At 42.0% G+C, this 18,629-nt stretch overlaps 1 protein-coding gene across 2 annotated transcripts in view; it reads left to right on the top strand.

Annotated features, from left to right (window-relative positions):
- The first annotated feature begins 4,099 nt into the window (after positions 1-4,099).
- Positions 4,100-18,629, top strand: part of KITLG (KIT ligand) — an 86,712-nt gene continuing 72,182 nt past the window's right edge. Inside the window, exon 1 of one of the 2 annotated variants that reach the window (XM_004602724.2) lies at positions 4,100-4,533. In XM_004602724.2, coding sequence (XP_004602781.1) covers positions 4,519-4,533 — 15 coding nt within the window. In that variant the 5' untranslated portion in view covers positions 4,100-4,518. The remainder of the gene's footprint in view (positions 4,534-18,629) is intronic. The other variant, XM_004602721.2, reaches the window with a different exon arrangement.

Here is an 18,629-nt window from a genome sequence, read left to right as displayed (position 1 = left end):
CATTAGTTCATCAATCTATATTCATTTGATAAAATTAAAATATGGATGTATCACTAAAACATCCTTGGGCACCTCTACCCAAGGTAGGTTGCCAGGTTCTCTGAGAGGGAGAACTAGCAAATATAGCATAATGCTAAGCACTTGGTGTGAAGTAAGATGATAGAACCTGTAGTAGAGTCTGCAACAAAAGTCATCTTCTGAAAACTTCTGCAAAATTTAGAGCCTACAATGCTACATCTTAAAAGTGTATCTCCTTGTGAATACTATAGTTGCAACTTATTTGAAAAATTTGGGGGAACAAAATTACAAAAGAGCTCCAATTTACAATGACTAACTTAGAATTTTCCAACTTTATATTTGTGTCAATTGATATACATTCCATAGAAGCAATACTTTGGATTTGACCTGTTGATCTAGCTATAGAAGTATGATACTCTCTCAGGTATGATATTTTCTCAGTAATAAAGAACTGAAACTTCTATACTCCAGGTTAAGCAATTGATATTCTACACAATACCACTAATATATTTTCAACTTATGATATTTTCAACGTATCATTGGATTTATCAGGATATAGACCCATCATAAATCTCAGAAGATTTTCATACTCTTAATGCACTCTTAAATGTGTTAAGTATGAGATTACCAAGAAGAAATGAAAACTTTCTAAATTGTTATACTTTTGTTTAAAGACTACTTTCCACCTCTATTTAAAAATGGCTTCTACTGACTCTGCCTAATACCAGGCACAAAAGTCAGATCAAAGTGAATCAAAGATCTCAATATCAGACCTGAGTCCATAAGATAGGTGGAAGAAAACATAGGAGAACTCTTCATGACATTGAAGCTAAAAGCATCTTTAAGGATGAAACACCACTAACCAAGCAAGTGAAAACAAACATAAACTAATGACACTACATTAAACTAAGAAGCTTCTCCACCTCAAAAGAAACAGTGACCAAGATACAGACAGATCCCACTGAATGGGAAAGAATATTTACTCAATACCCATCTGATAAGGGGTTAATATCCAGGATATACAAGACACTAGTAGAATTGTACAAGAAAAAAACCCTACAACCCTCAAAAAATGGGGAGAATAAATGAAAAATGCTTCCTCAAAAAAGAAATGCAAATGGCCAAAAGGCATATGAAAAAATGCTCTACATTGCTAATCATCACGGAGATACAAATCAAAACAACAATGATATATCATCTCACACCACAGAGACAAGCACACATCAAAATGAAGAATAACCAGTGCTGGTATGGATGTGGGGAGAAAGGGATTCTCACTGTTGGTGGAAATGCCTACCAGTCCAGCCTTTTTGGAACTCAATATGGGCATTCCTTAAAAACTAGAGATTGAGCTTCCATTTGACCCAGCAATACCACTTCTGGGAATATATCCTGAGGGTGCAAAAAAAAAAAACACAGTAGAAATGACATCTGCACCAGTATGTTCATTGCAGCACTGTTCACAATAGCCAAAATCTGGAATGTCCGAGAACAGACAACTGGCTAAAGAAACTTTGGTACATCTACACAATGGAATGCTATGCAGCTACTAGGAAAGATGAAGTCATGAAATTTGCTTATAAATGGATGGTCATGGAGAGCATAATGCAAAGTGAAGTGAGTCAGAAAGAGAGCAACAGACATAGAATGACTGCACTCATTCATAGAATATAAGATATTATAATGTGAGACTAATACCCAAGGACAGTAGAGACAGGATAAGGAATATTGGTCCATAGCTGGAAGCCTGCCTCATGAGCCGGGGTAGAGGGCAACTGGGATAGAAAAGGAATCACTAATTCGATGATGGTTGGAGGGATTGCTTGGGATGGCAGATGTGTGCTAAAAGTAGTTCAAGGACGAAACACGATGGCCTCTCATTATCTGTATTGCAAACCATAATGCCTATAAGAGAGAGAGAGAAAGAGGTAAATTGTCTGCCATAGAGGCAAGGGGAAGGGTAGGATGTGGGGTGGGGTGGGAAAGGGATACTGGGGACTTTGGTGGTGGAAAATGTACACTGGTGGAGGGATGAGTGTTCGATTATTGTATGACTGAAACTCAAACATGAAAGCTTTGTAAGTGTTGCTCACGGCGATTCAATAAAAAAAAATTAGAATGGCTTCCAGCACTATTGTGATTGAAAATACAAGCAATTATTTAATACTTTAAACTTTCTTTATTGTCACTGCATATTTGTTCTTATGACTATGGAGGGGTGGCAATCTTCTCATGGGAGGTCCAAAGATTTTTGGAAAAAAACAAGGATGAAGAATACACAATGAGGGCTGGGGAGATAGACCAGAGGGTAGGATGCTTGCCTTGCGCACAGCCAACAGAAATTCACTCCCCAGCACCCCATATGATCCTGCAAGCCCACCAGTTGTGACACCTGCGCACAGAGCCAGGATTAAGTACTGAGTACAACAGGATGTGGCCTAACCCACCCATGCCCCAAACCAAAACAATGCACAGTGACATACCAAGTCTGCATTTTCAGTCCATGTTCTCTCTACACTTGTTGACTATTTAGTGAAGGTGGTAGATAGCATGGTTGTCAAAGGTGTCATTGTCCTAATGCCCAGAACCAGAGACAACGTTATGTTATTTGGCAAAGGGGAATTAAGCTTGCAGATGTAGTTAGTAGTTTATCAGTTCACTTTGAACCATGATGGCTAAACTAGATTATCCAAGTGGGCAATAGTGTAATTATTAGAACTATTCTTAGAACAGAAGAGGGAGGCAGAAGGGGTGGTTTCACGTTTAGATGTGAGTGCTCAACTCCCCATTACTGTGAATGATACAGGCTAAGAGTCAAAGAAGGTAGACCGCTGCCAGAGGTGGGAGAGGCTTGACAAGGCATTTTCCCCTGGTATTTCTAACAGGAAGGCTGCCTTGCAAGTCCTTAGTTCAGCAAGGTTCACTTTAGGCTACTGACCTCCAAACCGTTAGATAATAAATTTGTGCTGTTTTCAGCTAACGTCTGCAGTTGCTTATTACTGCAAGATTAGAAACTGAACAGAATGGAGCTTCGTATTTTCCCTTGTTTCTTGTTCTCTGTACTTGTAAATTTGGCATATCTATTTTTACAAAGGCACACTGAACTAATTAAGGTAAATTTGGAATTCTTTTCTTTTATTATAATACTGAATTCCTTAATTTGCACATTATCTTGTTACAAAAGATTATTATGTTAATGTGTAGTTAATGTGCTCTTAAAAATTAATTTTATGCTTTTTAATCAGAAGTGGGTTTATGAAGCCACTCTTGGTTTTAAAAGGTGGTATGACCAGGGTTCTGGATTCAGATTCAGCGTTTCCATTTACTACCTGCGGTTTGGGAAAATGTATCGTTCGAAGGCTGTGTTTCATCATCTGTAAAATGGGATTAAGATGATAGGACCTATACAATATAGGTTTGTGGAAAGGCCTCAATGAGATAATCTATGAAAATCTAGGAACAGCGTCTGGCATTGGATTAAGTGCACTACATGATGGTATTAGCTATTATTACTATCCTTGCATTGTTTGCAATTTCCAAACCCTTAAGAAAAAAAAAAAAGAATTACAGCTTTCAAAACCCTTGATGTGCTTTGGGAGACCTGCACGTTGAGTAGTGTCTCCTTTCTGTTTCAATCTTAATTTCTAAAGAAGCGGCAATCAACCATTCTGTTAATAGCATCTCTCCGAACAATAGTTAACCCCAGCGTTAGCAATTCTTTTCAGTGATCAACTATTCATTCACAAAGTAATTGTTAAAAAGATAAATAAATAGGGGAGTGGTGGTGGTGGTGATGGGGGTGTAAGACAACGGCCTACCGCGGATCCTAATTAAGCTTTTCCTATTTCCCTAAGGCGGGGCGGTGTGAATTCTTTTGCCCGGCTGCCAGCGAACTCCCCTCGCGCACGGCCGCCTTTTAAAGGAGGGAGCTGCGGGGCCCCGGCCCGCGCGCGGGGGTTTCTTCCCGGTGCCAGGTGAGCCCGGGAGAAGCGCAGGGGCCGCGCGGGTCCCGCCGATCGCCAACCGAGCCAGGCTGCAGGTGGTGCCCAGGCTCGGCTCGGGGCTGCCCGGCACCCGCTGGGCCCTCCCGCCCGTGCGCACCCGGGGATCCCCGGCCGGGCCACGCACGCGGGGGGCCGGATCGGCGCAACTTCCCAGGCGTCTGCCGCGCTCTCCCCGCCCTGCGGCGTCTCCCCCCCGCGCCCCGGCCCCGTCTCGCTTCCCCGGGGCTCCGGAAGGGAAGGAGGCGTGTCCGGAGCCGGCGGGAGGGAGCTATATAAAAGTGCTGGCGGCGCGCCGGCCCGGGCTTCACTCGCCGCCTCGCGCCAGGGACTGGGAGAGCCGCGGGCTGCACCAGCCGTGGGACGGGGCGCTGCGCTCGGGCTACCCAATGCGTGGACTATCCGCAGCCGCTGCTCGTGCAATATGCTGGAGCTCCAGAGCAGCTAAACGGAGTCGCCTCACCGCTGCCTGGGCTGGATCACAGCGCTGCCTTTCCTTATGAAGAAGACACAAGTGAGTAGGACGTGCCCCGGAGCTCTCCAAGAAAAATGGGGGGGGGGAATGAGGGGGGCGGAAAGCATCATGCCCAGAGCCCGGGGGAGGCCGGAGCGTGTCGGGTCCCCGGTTGCCCGGGCTTGCGGGGCTGTGCCTGGCCGATGAGCCCGGAGGGGGGTGAGGGGGAGGCCCCCGGGCGTGGCGTGCCAGCCCCGAGCCGCCGAGAACTGGAGCGGCAGGGAGGGAAGCGAGCCGGTGTCAAGTTTGGAAGCGCCGCCGCCAAGTTTGGCGCTGTCAGCGGCTCCCGGGAGATGCAGCGATCGGGGCCCGGGGCCGACAGTTGGGAGAACTGCGTTGGCGGCCAGGCGCGTCGGCGTCCCGGAGACGCGTCCCGGGGCCGGTCCGCGAAGCCACCCCCGAAGCAGCCCGCGCGCCCCGCTCGCTCCCGCTGCGACATTCGTGGGCAGCCCGCGGGTGGACGGGCGGGCTCCGGTGCAGCGGCGGGAACGCGGCCAAGCCCGAGCAGCCTTAGAAGAGGCCGCGTTCGGCGGAGTGGAGAACCTGCCCGGCCCGCCTTGGGAAACTTGGCTCCCCGCGCCAGTGGCCGGCTTTACAGCTCCGGGGGAGCTTCCCAGAGCTCGAGATGGGCGATTCCTCCTCTGTGCACCCACCTTCTTGCATTACTGAAGTTTTTTTCCCCCCCTTCTTAAATGGGCACCTCTAATGATAGTTATTGAGATAATTCCCAGCACTGCTAAATTGTGCATTATATATAACCACCGTGGGGAAAGCACCGCCCAGGGGTGCAATTAGATTCCCCCCCTCCTCCCCTGAAGCTAGCATTTGGATCTTCGGTTTAAAGAGTCTCGCTATCATACTCCAGGACAGTTCATCTTGCGTTTTTTACTTCGCCTTACTTCTCCCCTAACGAATTTCCCCCCTCCTGTGCATCTGGGGCGGGTTGAGCAAAACTGCCCTCTCACCCTCCCCGACTCCTTCCCCCTTCCCCGCTCCAGGTTCCCAGAGAAGATTGCAATTCCTACCTAGAAGGAATGCTAACGGTGGCCTCAGGGTGCGGAGGAAATTGGAGGGCGCTCGGGGTTGGGGTTCTGCACCAATCTTCAGTTTAGAGCGAAGGCATCCGTGCAAGGCAAAGACTTTATAAAATGACAAGTGCGTTTGTGATAGAGGCCTAGACCTGGGGAATGAACCTAATCAGAAAGCAGCAGGAATAATCGAGTCCACTGCATGGATGGGGAAAGGCGGACAGGGAAGGACCTTGGCTGGCAGAAGGGTTTGTGCAGTTTCCGAAACCCAAAGGAACGAGTTTAGATCTCTCTTTGCAAGCAGGTTAGTTAATAGCAAAGCATGGAACCCCACACCTGAGTTCCCCGCCGTGTGCGGCTGGAATGCAAATGTTGAAGATTCTGGCACCAGTAGAAAAGTTTTCATGGAATGACTTGCTTTGGAAGAGCTTTCACTGTGTGAAATATTAATAAGCCAAGGCTGCTTGCAGGCATTCCGTTTTACAGGAGCATCTGCTTCCTTGAATGGGAGCAGTGGGATCTGGGTGGAGAAACACCTACCTTTTAGTTGAGAAAAAGAGCCCGAACCTTCCTATTTAAACAAGAGCAGGAGACAGTTCAGGTTAATGTCCAACACTCCAAAGGGGGCGATGTACTATCAAGTCACTGAGAGTCACTAGGATTGATGATCCTTGCACCTTTGCTTTGCAAAACAAATGTGAGCTCTGTAATCCCCTTTCTCACTTTGATAAAATGGCTGTGTAAATCGGATTACATGGAATAATTCCATTGAAAACTAGAAAGAGGTCGATGGAGTCTAAAACGCAGTGGCCAAGGCGCGAGTGACTTGATGGTGCCTACGACGGACATTTGAGACCGCTAAGTATTTTAGAAATGTGACCTGCTCCCACCAAGTTAAAGTGCAGGCCCTTGGGGGGAACTGGCTGATGTTTAAGGGCTTGCAGGGAAAGAGGGCAGCGCCCTAGTTGAATGAAGGCATTCATTGCCTGAGATCTAATGACCTTCAAGGTTTCCTTTAAGGATACTTCTAACAGTTCACATTCCTACCGCTGAGAAAGGGGACACTGGAAATAGCACAACGTCTGTTAAATAATCTGTGGAAATGGGGGAGGGGGGTTACATCCTCTTCCATATTGTTAAAGTTTCTAACGCAAAAGTTACAAAGAAATTGTGTGTGCGACTGCTTGTTCATGCAAGTAAGAAAATTAGAACACTAGTACGATCAATTATGTTGAATAGAATGTTATCCTTGTCTGGGAGGAATATCTATTACGATTCAACAGTTAAAGTCGTCATTTGTAAATATGGCATCAATACCAGATTTCGTTACAAGGCAGATGCTGATGTACTCTCCCTTTATCCTGGCTATCAAGTGAGCACTGAATAGTAGCAGTAACAACCATAACAATAAGCTTCGACTTGAATTGTGCTGCTCTCCAAGAATCTCAGGGATACCAGGCAAGCTGGCCTTTCAGTCAAATTAAATAAGTGTGAAAATTCCATCACAACCACTTGGACTTTGACAAATGGTTGTTTCATTTATTTAGCACATGTGAGAGCTTCAGTATTTGGAAAATAATTATAAGGGCAATTCTCATGGGGCACAATTGTACCAATACATTTAAGTACAACTTCAGATACGAATGTTATTTTGCAGTATTCATTTTCAGATTGTATTTTACTCATACTGTATGGTTTTGCAGTTTCTGAAGGGATTTGTGCCTTTGGCTTAGAAAGAGCATCTCTTTCAATGTATTTTTTTAATATTTTTACATAATCCTGTGGTACACTGGTATGCTAATTAACTATTGGGCACCCATATTGTGCAATGCCATCAGAACATCCTTATCAGTTTAGTGGGCTAGGTGCCATGTTTTTCCATGTTGTCCTTACATTTTAGTTTTGAGATAATTTGTGAGATTTTTCATGGCTGTTGTCAGATTTAGAAATGCTAAGATGCGAGATTCTTCTCACAGAGCATAGAAAAGGCCATTTTAGAAACACATTCGTCCCCAGAGAAGAAGCAAACAAATGATTGTTCTAGTCTTGTGAAAGAAAAGACATTTTTGACCATATGAAGTGTGTCATCTGGGTGGCGATTCAAGTTTACTTTATAGAAGTAAATTAGCATTTTGAAAAGAGCATTTTTAAATCTTGTCCTTAAAAAAAAATCACTCAATTTGGAATGTGTGCTTTGAATAATTACAATTTTTGTAGTTTTTAATTAAAACATTCTGCCAAGATTTTAAAACCCAAGTGCTAAGTCGATTACTTTTAACATAAAACAAGAAAACCATATGGAAACCTGAAGATCATAGCCAAACCAATTAAAATTGCTAAATTTTATTTATGTTTAAACTACTGATTTGAAGATAGCAACTGGTGAGTCACATTTGTTCTTTAATGATAGGTGAAGAAAACCTTTCATTATCATCAGTACTACATAAAATATACATATATTTTAAAAATCAACTCAAATTATTAGTCTTGAGTATTGGAGGATTTTTTAAAATTATTTATTTATTTATTTATTTGCTTTTTGGGTCACACCCAGCAATGCACAGGGGTTACTCCTGGCTTTGCACTCAGGAATTACTCCTGGCGGTGCTTGGGGGACCATATGGGATGCCGGGGATCGAACCCAGGTCGGCAGCGTGCAAGGCAAACGCCCTACCCGCTGTGCTATCACTCCGGCCCCAGATTTTTTTTTAATGTTTTCATTGAATCACTGTAAGATAGACCATTACAAAGTTGTTTATGGTTGGATTTCAGTCATATAGTATTCCAACACCCATCCCTCCACTGGTGTACATTTCCCAATACCAGTGTCCCCAGATTCCCTCCCATTACCCCCTAGCCCCCCCCTCACCTGACTCTATAACAGGCACTTTTCTTCCAGTATTGGAGAATTCTTCTTGGTCCCTTGGTCTCCATAGGGGGCATGTCCTTCCTTGTCCATGCCTGGGGACCATCTACAGTACTGTAGGAAGAACCTAGATTCTAGCTTTTATACGTTTAGATTTTAAATGCTTTACCCTAGCAAGACAGGACTTTAGACCTTATGCTAATTAGGATTTCCATTTTGTAACCTGAGTGATGATTATAAAACAGTTCAAAAGATTTTTTTTTCACACAGTGGGTGTAAAGACTACATGAGATTTTATGATGTCTGTATCCTGATAGTGGCTGACTAAGTTATTACAATCTGAATTTATTGCTCCTGATAATTCCTTTCATAAACCAGGAAAATACTGTCCCAGGTAAATGAGAACCTCTTAAAGCACAGAGACAGAGCTTTCAGAAAAGCTTTGGATTGAGCATTTGGATTGAGCATTTTCCATTTTAGGTTGACCACTGTTGATGGATTAATGATACCATATTAAACCCAGCATGTGAAAAATCGAAAACTCTCTGTACTATGAGTGATGTCAAACTCTTTAAAATTTCTCTTTTTAAAGGAGCGTGCACAAGAGAATTAGAATGGAAAATAGACAATGGAAAGATCACTGTTTCTGAGTCACTTTCCGATTCCCACACTCTTGCTTTCTCTTGGATTCCAAAGGTTCATTTGATTTCAGACTAAAGACTTGGTCAGTTTCCTCTCCCTGGTGTTCTTGTACTCGGGCTTCTGAGTGAGGAGACTCATTCATTACCATGGGGCGTCTTTATTTTTCTACCAGGCAACATGCACTGACTTTTCTTTTTGTCGTGATGCAAGTTTGGGAGACTTTTTTTTTTCTTTTCTCGATTACCTGAATGTTCTCCTTTGTAAATTAGGTTTAGGCAGAGTGATATAAATCTTGAAGGAATGATCTTTTATCTTTGTTTTCTAGTACATGATTCACCAGCAGCTGCAAGAGTCTGTGTTTTTGGTGTTAGTCACCTATGTAGTCAGAACAATTTATAAAACAATTTGAGGGAACAGCAAGATGCTTTTATGTAATATCGGCTGTTTTCAAGGTTGTTTTGTATAGACTCTGGTCTCATAGAAACCATGGAGAGTAGTGGCCCTGATTTATAGATGCTGCAAGATGCTTTTGCTGTTTCACTTAATTACAGCATTCTGAAAACTGTTTACATAACTTGGGACTTTGAGAGAATTGTCATTATCTCATTTCTACTTTCCTCATGTCCAAAAAAAGAAAAAAAAGAAAGAAAAAGAAGCAGCAGGTGACTTTCCAGAATTAGCCTTGCAAGTTCTTTTCAGAAATCATAATATATATCATCTGAAGGAAGTCTATGGTTTTTCTTTCTTTGGGTTTTAACTTGAATTTTTGCCTCTTTCTCTAGGCTGCCACATTGACTGAGATATTAAGGGGCAGAGTTCCTTTTTCAATTGGGACCCTCAGTCCTATAGCTTTGGGAAGGTATTTAAATCTCCCAGAACTTCTCTTTCCTCAACTTCTATTTCCTCGACTGTTTCCTCAACTAGGAAAAGTAAGATGGGGTGATTTCTAAGTTTCCAGTTTGCAAGTCTTTATTTCTAAGACTGCTAAAACAGAGATTCCTACTAGGTTGAATTCAGCTAACTTTGGGCCTGAGGTTTAGGTTGCCATTTGCTGTTGTGTGAATACATCGATAATCAATTTTATGAACCCCTTTCCCCCACCAGGGGAGGGAATAGGGACTTAAATATAAACTGTTTAACTTTAAGCCATTTCACCCATTTCTTGATATTTTTCTGTAACAAGGATGGTATATTTACATGTTTCTATTTTATCCAGATCTGTTATTGAGGAGAATCTTACGTTTCCTCCTCCCATCTTAAAATTTCAGAGTGGGGAGTCCTGAAAGATAGTATAGTGGATAAGGAACTTACCTTGCATGCAGCCTACCCAGGATTGGTCCATGGCACCCCATACGGTACTCCAAATCCACCAGGTGGTCCCTGAGTGCAGAGCCAGGAGTAATCCTTGAAAACTGTTGGATGTGGTCCAAAAACAAAAACAAAAAAAAAAAGAAGGAAAGAAAAAAGAAAAATAAAGTTTTCAAAAAGTCTCTGAGTGGTGAGAACTCAAAAGGCCAATTCAAATAGTCAAGGAAGAGCAGGCCGAAGGTAATGAATGAGCCCTTTCCTGGCTGCTTGAGCCTTTTTCCTGCTCCCTGAGTCTCCAGTATTTATGTGCTTGAGTAGAAAGTGAGAGATGCTGATCTTGTGGCAGAAACAGCATTAAAAGGAAGAAGCAGAGAAAGGGAACCTATGCTGGGCTCTGGTCCAGGTGTGTGACCTTGGGCAAGTCACTGAGCCTTACTAGTATCTAGACTCTCACCCAAGATACAATCCTGAGGAGATAGTGTAGAGGAGGGGCCTGGAGCTAGAGATAAGGTGGAAAAGGAGGGAGTGGTGCCCTCATGCCTTGGGGGAAAGACAGCCCTGTGAATGATTCTTGCAGGCACCTCTCCTGACCCTGACTTTGTGCATATGCAGCACTATGTACAGATCACCCGCTGGACCAGCACCTGAGCACTAGAAAAATCTTGTTGCAAGAGGCAGGTTTTCCTTAGAAGTCAGAAACCTGTGCTCCTGTACTGCCCCACCCCCCTCTCCACACACCACCACCCTTATTGGCCAGCAATTGGCCCTCTTCTGAAAAACCCAGCAGTGTTTTCACAAGGAGGGCATAGAGGGGCCCCAAATATATAGAACATTCAATGCAGTGGGATTCCAATAGGCGGCAGAAGGTGCCTCCTCAGCAAAGAGAAAGGAGGCAGAGACTTGCTTTATCAAGTGAGCTCCAAAGAGGGGTTTGCTCTGGCTGTTTTTGTGCCCTTCGTGAGGCCACCCTAGCAAGCACAAGCAATCTCCCAAGGCAACGGACAGATTTTATTATTATTATTTTTTGAGCAGTTATCTGTGCACTGGGAACTCAATAAAAGGCACCCCAACTGCCAGTCTTATCCCCCCACCCCCAGGGTCACATTTTAATCAGCGCAGAAAGCCCCTAGGTAGGTAAAAGCCACACCTGAAAGCAAAGTGCTTATCAGTTCCTGCATCCAGATATCGCAGTGGTCTTTGGAGCGGGATTCTCTGTTTTAGTGGCATGATTGCTGGACTCACTTAGAGAAGAAAAATGTGAGGGTCACTGTCATTGCTCCATTCTCAGAGGGATCCTTAATGACTTCAAGAATAGGGCCAGCTGACCAGAGGAGGGCTGTGTGACCAAGGCCTTCGCTTCTCTCCAGGGTTTTATTTGTCTATATGAGTGGATATTGACATGTTATAGTCTGCAGATTGTGAGATGGGAAGAAGATTGGAAAAGCAAAGATTTTCATATATAATGGGTAGTGCCATCTAGGAATTTCAGCGATTGTAGAAGAAACCTCATCAGTCACATAATGTTTCTGGTTTTGTGTAAATGTGCAATTTAATGTACTTGGACTATCAACACATTAGGGATTTCCATTTTTGATGACCAATTCTGATTGCTCCAGTTAAGCGCCTGGAGAGTTTAGAAAGCTGGCCTATTCGGCCTGCCTTATCCAGAGATCATTGATATGTTCTTTTGGAAGGAAAACTGATCTCACATGCCATTCTGTTGCTTGTTAGATAAATTTTCATAGTGCAGAGGTGTGGCTGGTGATGTTGGCCTCCAGGCAGTCTGAAATGAGGGCTAAAATGCCAGGAATACAAAGGAGTTAGAAGAAATTCTAGAAAAATTAAAAGGAGATCTTAAGACACAAATTTAATGTTTGGATAAAGTCCAGAATACAAAATACGGTTTATATATTCTTTTGTTTTTGCTACAATTGTGACGTTTTTTTAAAAAAAATCCCTATTTAGGAGTGTTTTAAAACTTTTATGGATGCTGGGTTGTAGTGAATCAATCATCCATTTTAACAAAACTTGGAAAATGCATACTTTTCCTAGCTAGAGCCTGGATTTTTAAAATGTTCTTAATCATTTCGATAGATTCAACCCAGAACTAACGGAACTGTTCACTCTGCTTGCACTTCAGTAGGGAGAATACAGCAGAAATAATTAGGCTGGAGGAAAAGAAGTGTACATAGTATGTGTCAAATGCTTAACTATATATGTCCATTTTAAATGGCTTCAGACATTGTTTCATAAAAACCAATCACTCTGATAATAAATCATTCCAAAATGACATTTGATAGAAGTTCTCCAGATTAGTTTGTAGAAACTTTCTTCTGAGAGACAAGGCTGCTACTATATTTTAGATCCCATTTCACAGATGAGGAATGAAGAGAAAGTCTTTTTCTTGCCAACTTCAGTCTTTCTTGCCAGGATGAACACCCAGAGAGACTTGGCTGGCACACACAGTGCAGTATTGTAGCTTGATTAGAACCTCAATGCTACACATTCTGTTTACAGGAACACTGACTCAAAAACAAATGTGATTTGGGTATTAAAAACAGCTGCTGGGAATATCATTTGGAGAAGAATTTCATAATTTCAGTTGCCTAGCAGAACGGCTCATCCATGTCAAAAATGCATATTGAATGTTTGGAATAAATGAATGTTTGATTCAGGCTGTTTGGTGCTGGTACATTTTTTGCTTGTTTTACTTTGGTTGCCGGGGATGGAACTTGGGGCCTATGTGCTATTTTTTTTAGCAAGTTGATGAAAAGCAAATTTTTAACAACAGCACAGAGTATTGCAGAGTATTGCATACAAAAATGTGTACTGGATGACTGAGAATTGTACTGATGTTTGCTATTCAAAGTGTGAACTTTCCAATACTACCCACTAGTGAAAAATAAAAGCAGTGGATTGAGTTGCAGATCAAATGTAGTAGGTCTCTGCCACTTGCTGGCTGTGTGGTCTCCGTTTATCTTGTCTCTCTGATCTTTACTCTCGAAGTTCTTTCAAATAGGGGCAGAAATAACTGCCGGGCAGTAGTATGGATGTGATGATTACATGAGAAAGACTGGAAAATGACATTGGGCTTAGACTTTGTAATTAATCACTTCTTTCATACTAAGATAGCAAATCAAAGGACATTGCAGTAAGTCCACATGCTGTAGAAAATAAATTCATTTTTGGTAATTTCTAATTGATAGGGCTTGCATGAATAAATTAGCCAAAATAATCCTAAAGATGAGTGCCTTACCTCCCTTTTTTTATACACTATCTACCACCGTTAATACTCACAAGCATGCTTAGAAATAAAAAAAAACCCTCAATATTATCTCCTTTACCTTTTCTCTGAAAACAGACTGTTTTATAAAATTGTCTTAAATGCAGACTGCTTAAAAAGAGAGTGCAATTTATTGAATAAAGAAATAGTAAAACTAATTAATAAGTTAATATCTGCTGATGGCTTACAAGCGATGGGACACTGTGCCTCAAACATAGTGGTATATCTCTGTACATATGTATTAGAATGAAGTAGTAGAATCAAGAGAGACATACCTCATTATTTTGTTATGATGTATGGTATGAATTATCATATTAAGTAGATATTAATGGTATATTGAATATACATACTACAAATAATGAAAGTGGTATCCAGGTATTAAGGAAAAAATGTCCACTTTTTTTTTTTTAAATGCAAGTGGAGAAGCTTGCACTTAAAGCCTAGTTCACGTTTGTTTGTTTTTCTTTGGGAGCCATCCCCAGAGGTACTCAGGGCTTGCTCCTGGCTCTGCACTCAGGGGTCACTCCTTGCAGAGCTTGGGGTACCCTGTGTGGTGTGGAGGCTCAAACTCAGCCATGTGTTAAACAAGTACCATACCCAATGCACCTTTGTTTTGTCCCCTAAAGTCTAGTACTTTGAATTCTAAAGCTGAGACTGCCCTCGCCAGCACAGTGAAATATGCCCATATCTAGATAGACTATATATATATATATATATGCATATATTTCGTGCAATTCATAACACCTTTTCTTGCATGTGGAGAGGATGAAGACTGAGCCTAGATAAATCCGAGTTTCATCATTCTGTGAGTGATGGGTTGCTTCTGCGCTTATGCTGGTGAGGATATGGTTATCACTTGGCACCTTCACTCCCCAAGGTCAGAATTCCTGGGATTCAGCACCAGCCTCTCCTGCCTTTGTCTCCTTAGCCCTCATGTGTCACAGGAGAACACCAGGCTTCTCTCCTCTGATTGCTATTTGGAAGACCCCTCTGGGACTGTAAAAATGTCACTTTACTCCAGGGAATTACAAATAACTGCCAAAACTTTGACGCCTTTCAAATAAAAGGGTTCTGTTGTCAGCCAAGGGCAGAACTGAAAATATTTTAAAAGTGCATTTCCAAATAAATTCTTGGAAAAACAGATGCTTCAGAGATTGCTTTGATCAGTTCACTCTGACCCTACTTAAACACATTGTTTTTGAAGAGTGTTTTAATGAGTGGGATGCGTATTAGTGCAGGATTTCAGCATGGTGTCTGCATCCTCATGGCTGGATTGTGAAAACACTGGCTTTTAAATGGTGACCTTTCTTTGTAATTTGTTGGCACTCTGTCCACATCAATAGTAAAAACTTCATTTTGGACATGGATATTAAGATCTTTGAAACAGGTGATGGTCAGTGCACCCTTTGTTATGGTTTACTGTCCATTTGCTCAGCAGCAGTTGGGTGGAAATGAAAGCGTCAGCGGCACAGCCCCAACGTCATCTGGAGGCAGGTGAAATCAGATGATAATCTACCATCTGGCAGACTTCAGGTTGGAAGCGTGCTTTGCTGGACTAAGCATGTCATGCTTTGAGCCTCAACTTCCCCATCTGCCCAACAGAGAAGCCATTGCATATCTAAAGGTAATAACGATTATATGAAATTGTGATGGTAAAATGAAGTAATAGCCAGAAAAACAAAAAGTCTTTCATCCAGTGCCTGGAATCCATTCTGATCATCCTGCTTATCATTGGTGATGAATCATTTTTTGAGGTGGCTTTAGTGCAAAGCCTCCCCTGCCAGAAGTGGAAGTAATTTAAATAATGCAGTTTTCATTTTTTTACATTCCTTACAAAAGTTGAGAAAGCTTTTGGATAATTTGGATAATGCATATATTTACAAGATAGTTTACAGAGAATAAAGTTACTTCTGTAGGGGGCTGGGAGGTTGGACCACACCCATGTGTACTCATGGGTTACTTTTGGTTCTGTGCTAAGGGATCACTCCTGGCAGTGCACAGAGCACCATATGTGATATAGGAAATGAACCCAGGTTGGTCACATGCAGAACAAGCATCTTTCCCAGAGTACTCTCTCTCTCTCTCTCTCTCTCTCTCTCTCTCTCTCTCTGTTTTCTGTTTCTTTGTCCCTCTGTCTGCCTCTGTCTCTCTGTCTCTATCTGTCTCTCTGTCTGTCTCTCTCCTCCCTCCCACCCCCCTTGTTATTTCTCTCCTTCTTGTGCCCTAGGTCATAGAACTCATAGGGATGAAGCTAGTTTATGAACCAACTGCCTGGAATCAGACCTTGCACCCCCAAGTTAGGGTATTTTACCTAGAATTGAAGGGCCAGTACATGCATTCTTCCAAGGAATTGGTGAATCATTTCCTACTTTTTCCCTATCTGGGAGGTCATTTTCAACATCCATAGAAATACAGGCCTGCTCAAGAGAAATTGAGAAGGGCCAGATTTGTGGGTCGGAAGCCATGAGGTTTTCCTTCTGGTTTCTGACTCTAGCCTGCCAAGAGATCTCAGGCAAGTACTTTAACTTCGCTAGTAGTTTTCTGATGTTGACTTTCCTTTACTGTAAAATGCTTTTATTTCTCTGTTTTCCTATTTGTTTATTTTTTTATTAATTTATTCTTTTATTGAATCACCATGACTAGCAACAATAATATGTCATGTACTTCCTTCGTAGAGGTTAATCCCAGAATTATACCATCAGAAAGAAGTTTTCATTTTATAAATTTTCATGCCATAATGTTTATGCAAAGTACACAGTAATGGACTCATTGGCCAAGGAGTGTCTATGGACTATTGGACTCGGACACTCAAAGAAGCAAGAACTAGTTAGTTAGGAGGGTTAGATCTTAGCTCTATTATTCACCTTAGCAAGCATGCTACAACTTTCATTTTGTAGCTCTTGATGTCCTCATGTAAACATGTTAATATGTTTATAGTACTTAGAACGTTAATAGCTAGAATGTTAATAGTATATAATGTAATAGTGCATAGTTGGAATAACACATGGATTAAATGAGACAGTACAGAGACATTGGTTTATCCTAAACTGATGTTTAGTAAAGAGTCTGATTCTTGGGAATTGGCTTATGGTTGCCAACAGATTGATACGCTTCAGATTAGTTTATTCTTGTCTGTTTGCTCCTTTTAGGGGATGACTATAATCATTTGCAATCTGTTATTGGAAGCATAGTGGCTTTATCAGAGTGTGTAGTGTACTAGATGGAGATTGAGATTAGCAAAGCCCTGGATGGGCGCGGGCAGCATTCCCCTTTATATATAGGTAAGGGTGCTGACACATGGCCCGGCTACTTCACACCCTGTGAAAGTCTACTTCACACACATGAATGGAGCAGTGCTTTACAGGCCAGGTCATCTATTCAGAAGCATAGGGTTATGTTAGCAGTTGAAGCACGGACTGACATCAAATTCAGTGTTTCAAAATCAAAAGTTCATGTTTATTATTTTCTTCTGGACTGAGCACCCACCTGCTTTATGCACAGGAGATCTCAATAGCTTTGGAAGTTTATGTAACTGGAGTCATCTCTTCATGGTGGGTGGTGGTCACCTAATTTTGCGAACATTCTTCTTTTCTCGTTTGTAAAATGTGGTTATAATGCATCTTAAGTTGGTTGTAAGGATTAAGTGAGCTCATCCTTAAGATGGGCTAATACTGAGTCAACTAGGAAATCCTAGATAAGTGCTAGTGGCTTTCAAGTAAAATGCATTTTGCAATCAACGCTTTTGGGCAGGTGTTTACTTGAGTGAGAGTGTAGGAGCAACAGTTTGGAAATGTTTTCTCTCTGAAATCTAACTTCATTTGCTTGTGGCTGACTGGAGTTAGAGTTAGGAATGTGGCTGCTTTGGTTAATCTGCGATTAAATTTTGTACCAATCAAAGCAGATGCCAAGTTTCTTTTTATCTCTTCATTACTTCAGGTGAATTAGCATTCCATTTTTTCCACAAAACATTAAACTGTTTTGCTCTTCTTGATAGAGTGTTGGCTTAGTCAAAGCATTTGTGAAAGGCAGAAAACAGCTCCTGCTTGCTAACACTGTAAAATCCAATGTTTAAAGCCTCTTTCTAGAGGTTTCTTGATCGAATTTTTGTCCATCACTACTTCACCATTTATTATCAACCCAGAGGAAGAAATTTTGTGTTCAGTTTAGAGTAGGCTTAAACATCAAATTTGAACTGAGCCTCAAGAAGGGAGCTCTCTTTTAAATGCTGAAAGAGAAAAAGGAATGTTTGAGTCTGTTTTTAAGGTGCCAGGGTGAAGGAGATGGCAAAATCAAAATGTGTTTATTATATTAAGCTGTTTGAAAGAACTGGATGCAAATGGGGATGAGTTTCACATCTTTCTTGACATATTTGTCCTGTTTGAAATGTGATACAAGTAAGTTGAAATAAGACCTTTTAAAAGGAGACCAGCGCTTAATTCAGTTACCTCTCTCTGCTTGGATGTCCATTTCATTATTCAACAGAGCAGTGGCAGATGCTGTTACTTTTTTTTAATAAAGTATTTTTTTGTGGGGGGGGCAGTGGGTAGGACATTTACCTTTCATGTACCAAAGACTATTTCAATCTCAAGCAACTTATATGTTCCCCTCAAGCCCTGCCAGGAGTGATTGGTGAGCATAGAGCCAGAAGTAAGTCCTGAGCATTGCTAGGGTGGCCCCCAATTTTCTTTGGAAAAAGCCTTTTAAAGTGTGCTTTTATTGCTAGTATATACAGTCTAGATTTACTAATAGAAGTCTGATGACATAAGTATGCTGGTTAGAATCCTATCCCAATGACTAGGAGGTAACTCATGGCAAGCATGAAGTTGAAAGTTTGAACTTAGCATACGTTGACCCACGTATGCTAAATGTGATCCTGGCAACACTGTTTTTTGTGGTGCCCGGTGCCACCACAAAGTGTGCAATCTCTGAAGTGCCACAACAAAAAGGGTGATTCCTGAGGAGCACCAAA

This window comes from Sorex araneus, chromosome 10 (genome assembly GCF_027595985.1).
Source record: "Sorex araneus isolate mSorAra2 chromosome 10, mSorAra2.pri, whole genome shotgun sequence".
Taxonomy (NCBI): domain Eukaryota; kingdom Metazoa; phylum Chordata; class Mammalia; order Eulipotyphla; family Soricidae; genus Sorex; species Sorex araneus.
The sequence above is the reverse complement of the archived record's forward strand: the minus strand, read 5'-3'. Positions and strand labels throughout refer to the sequence as shown.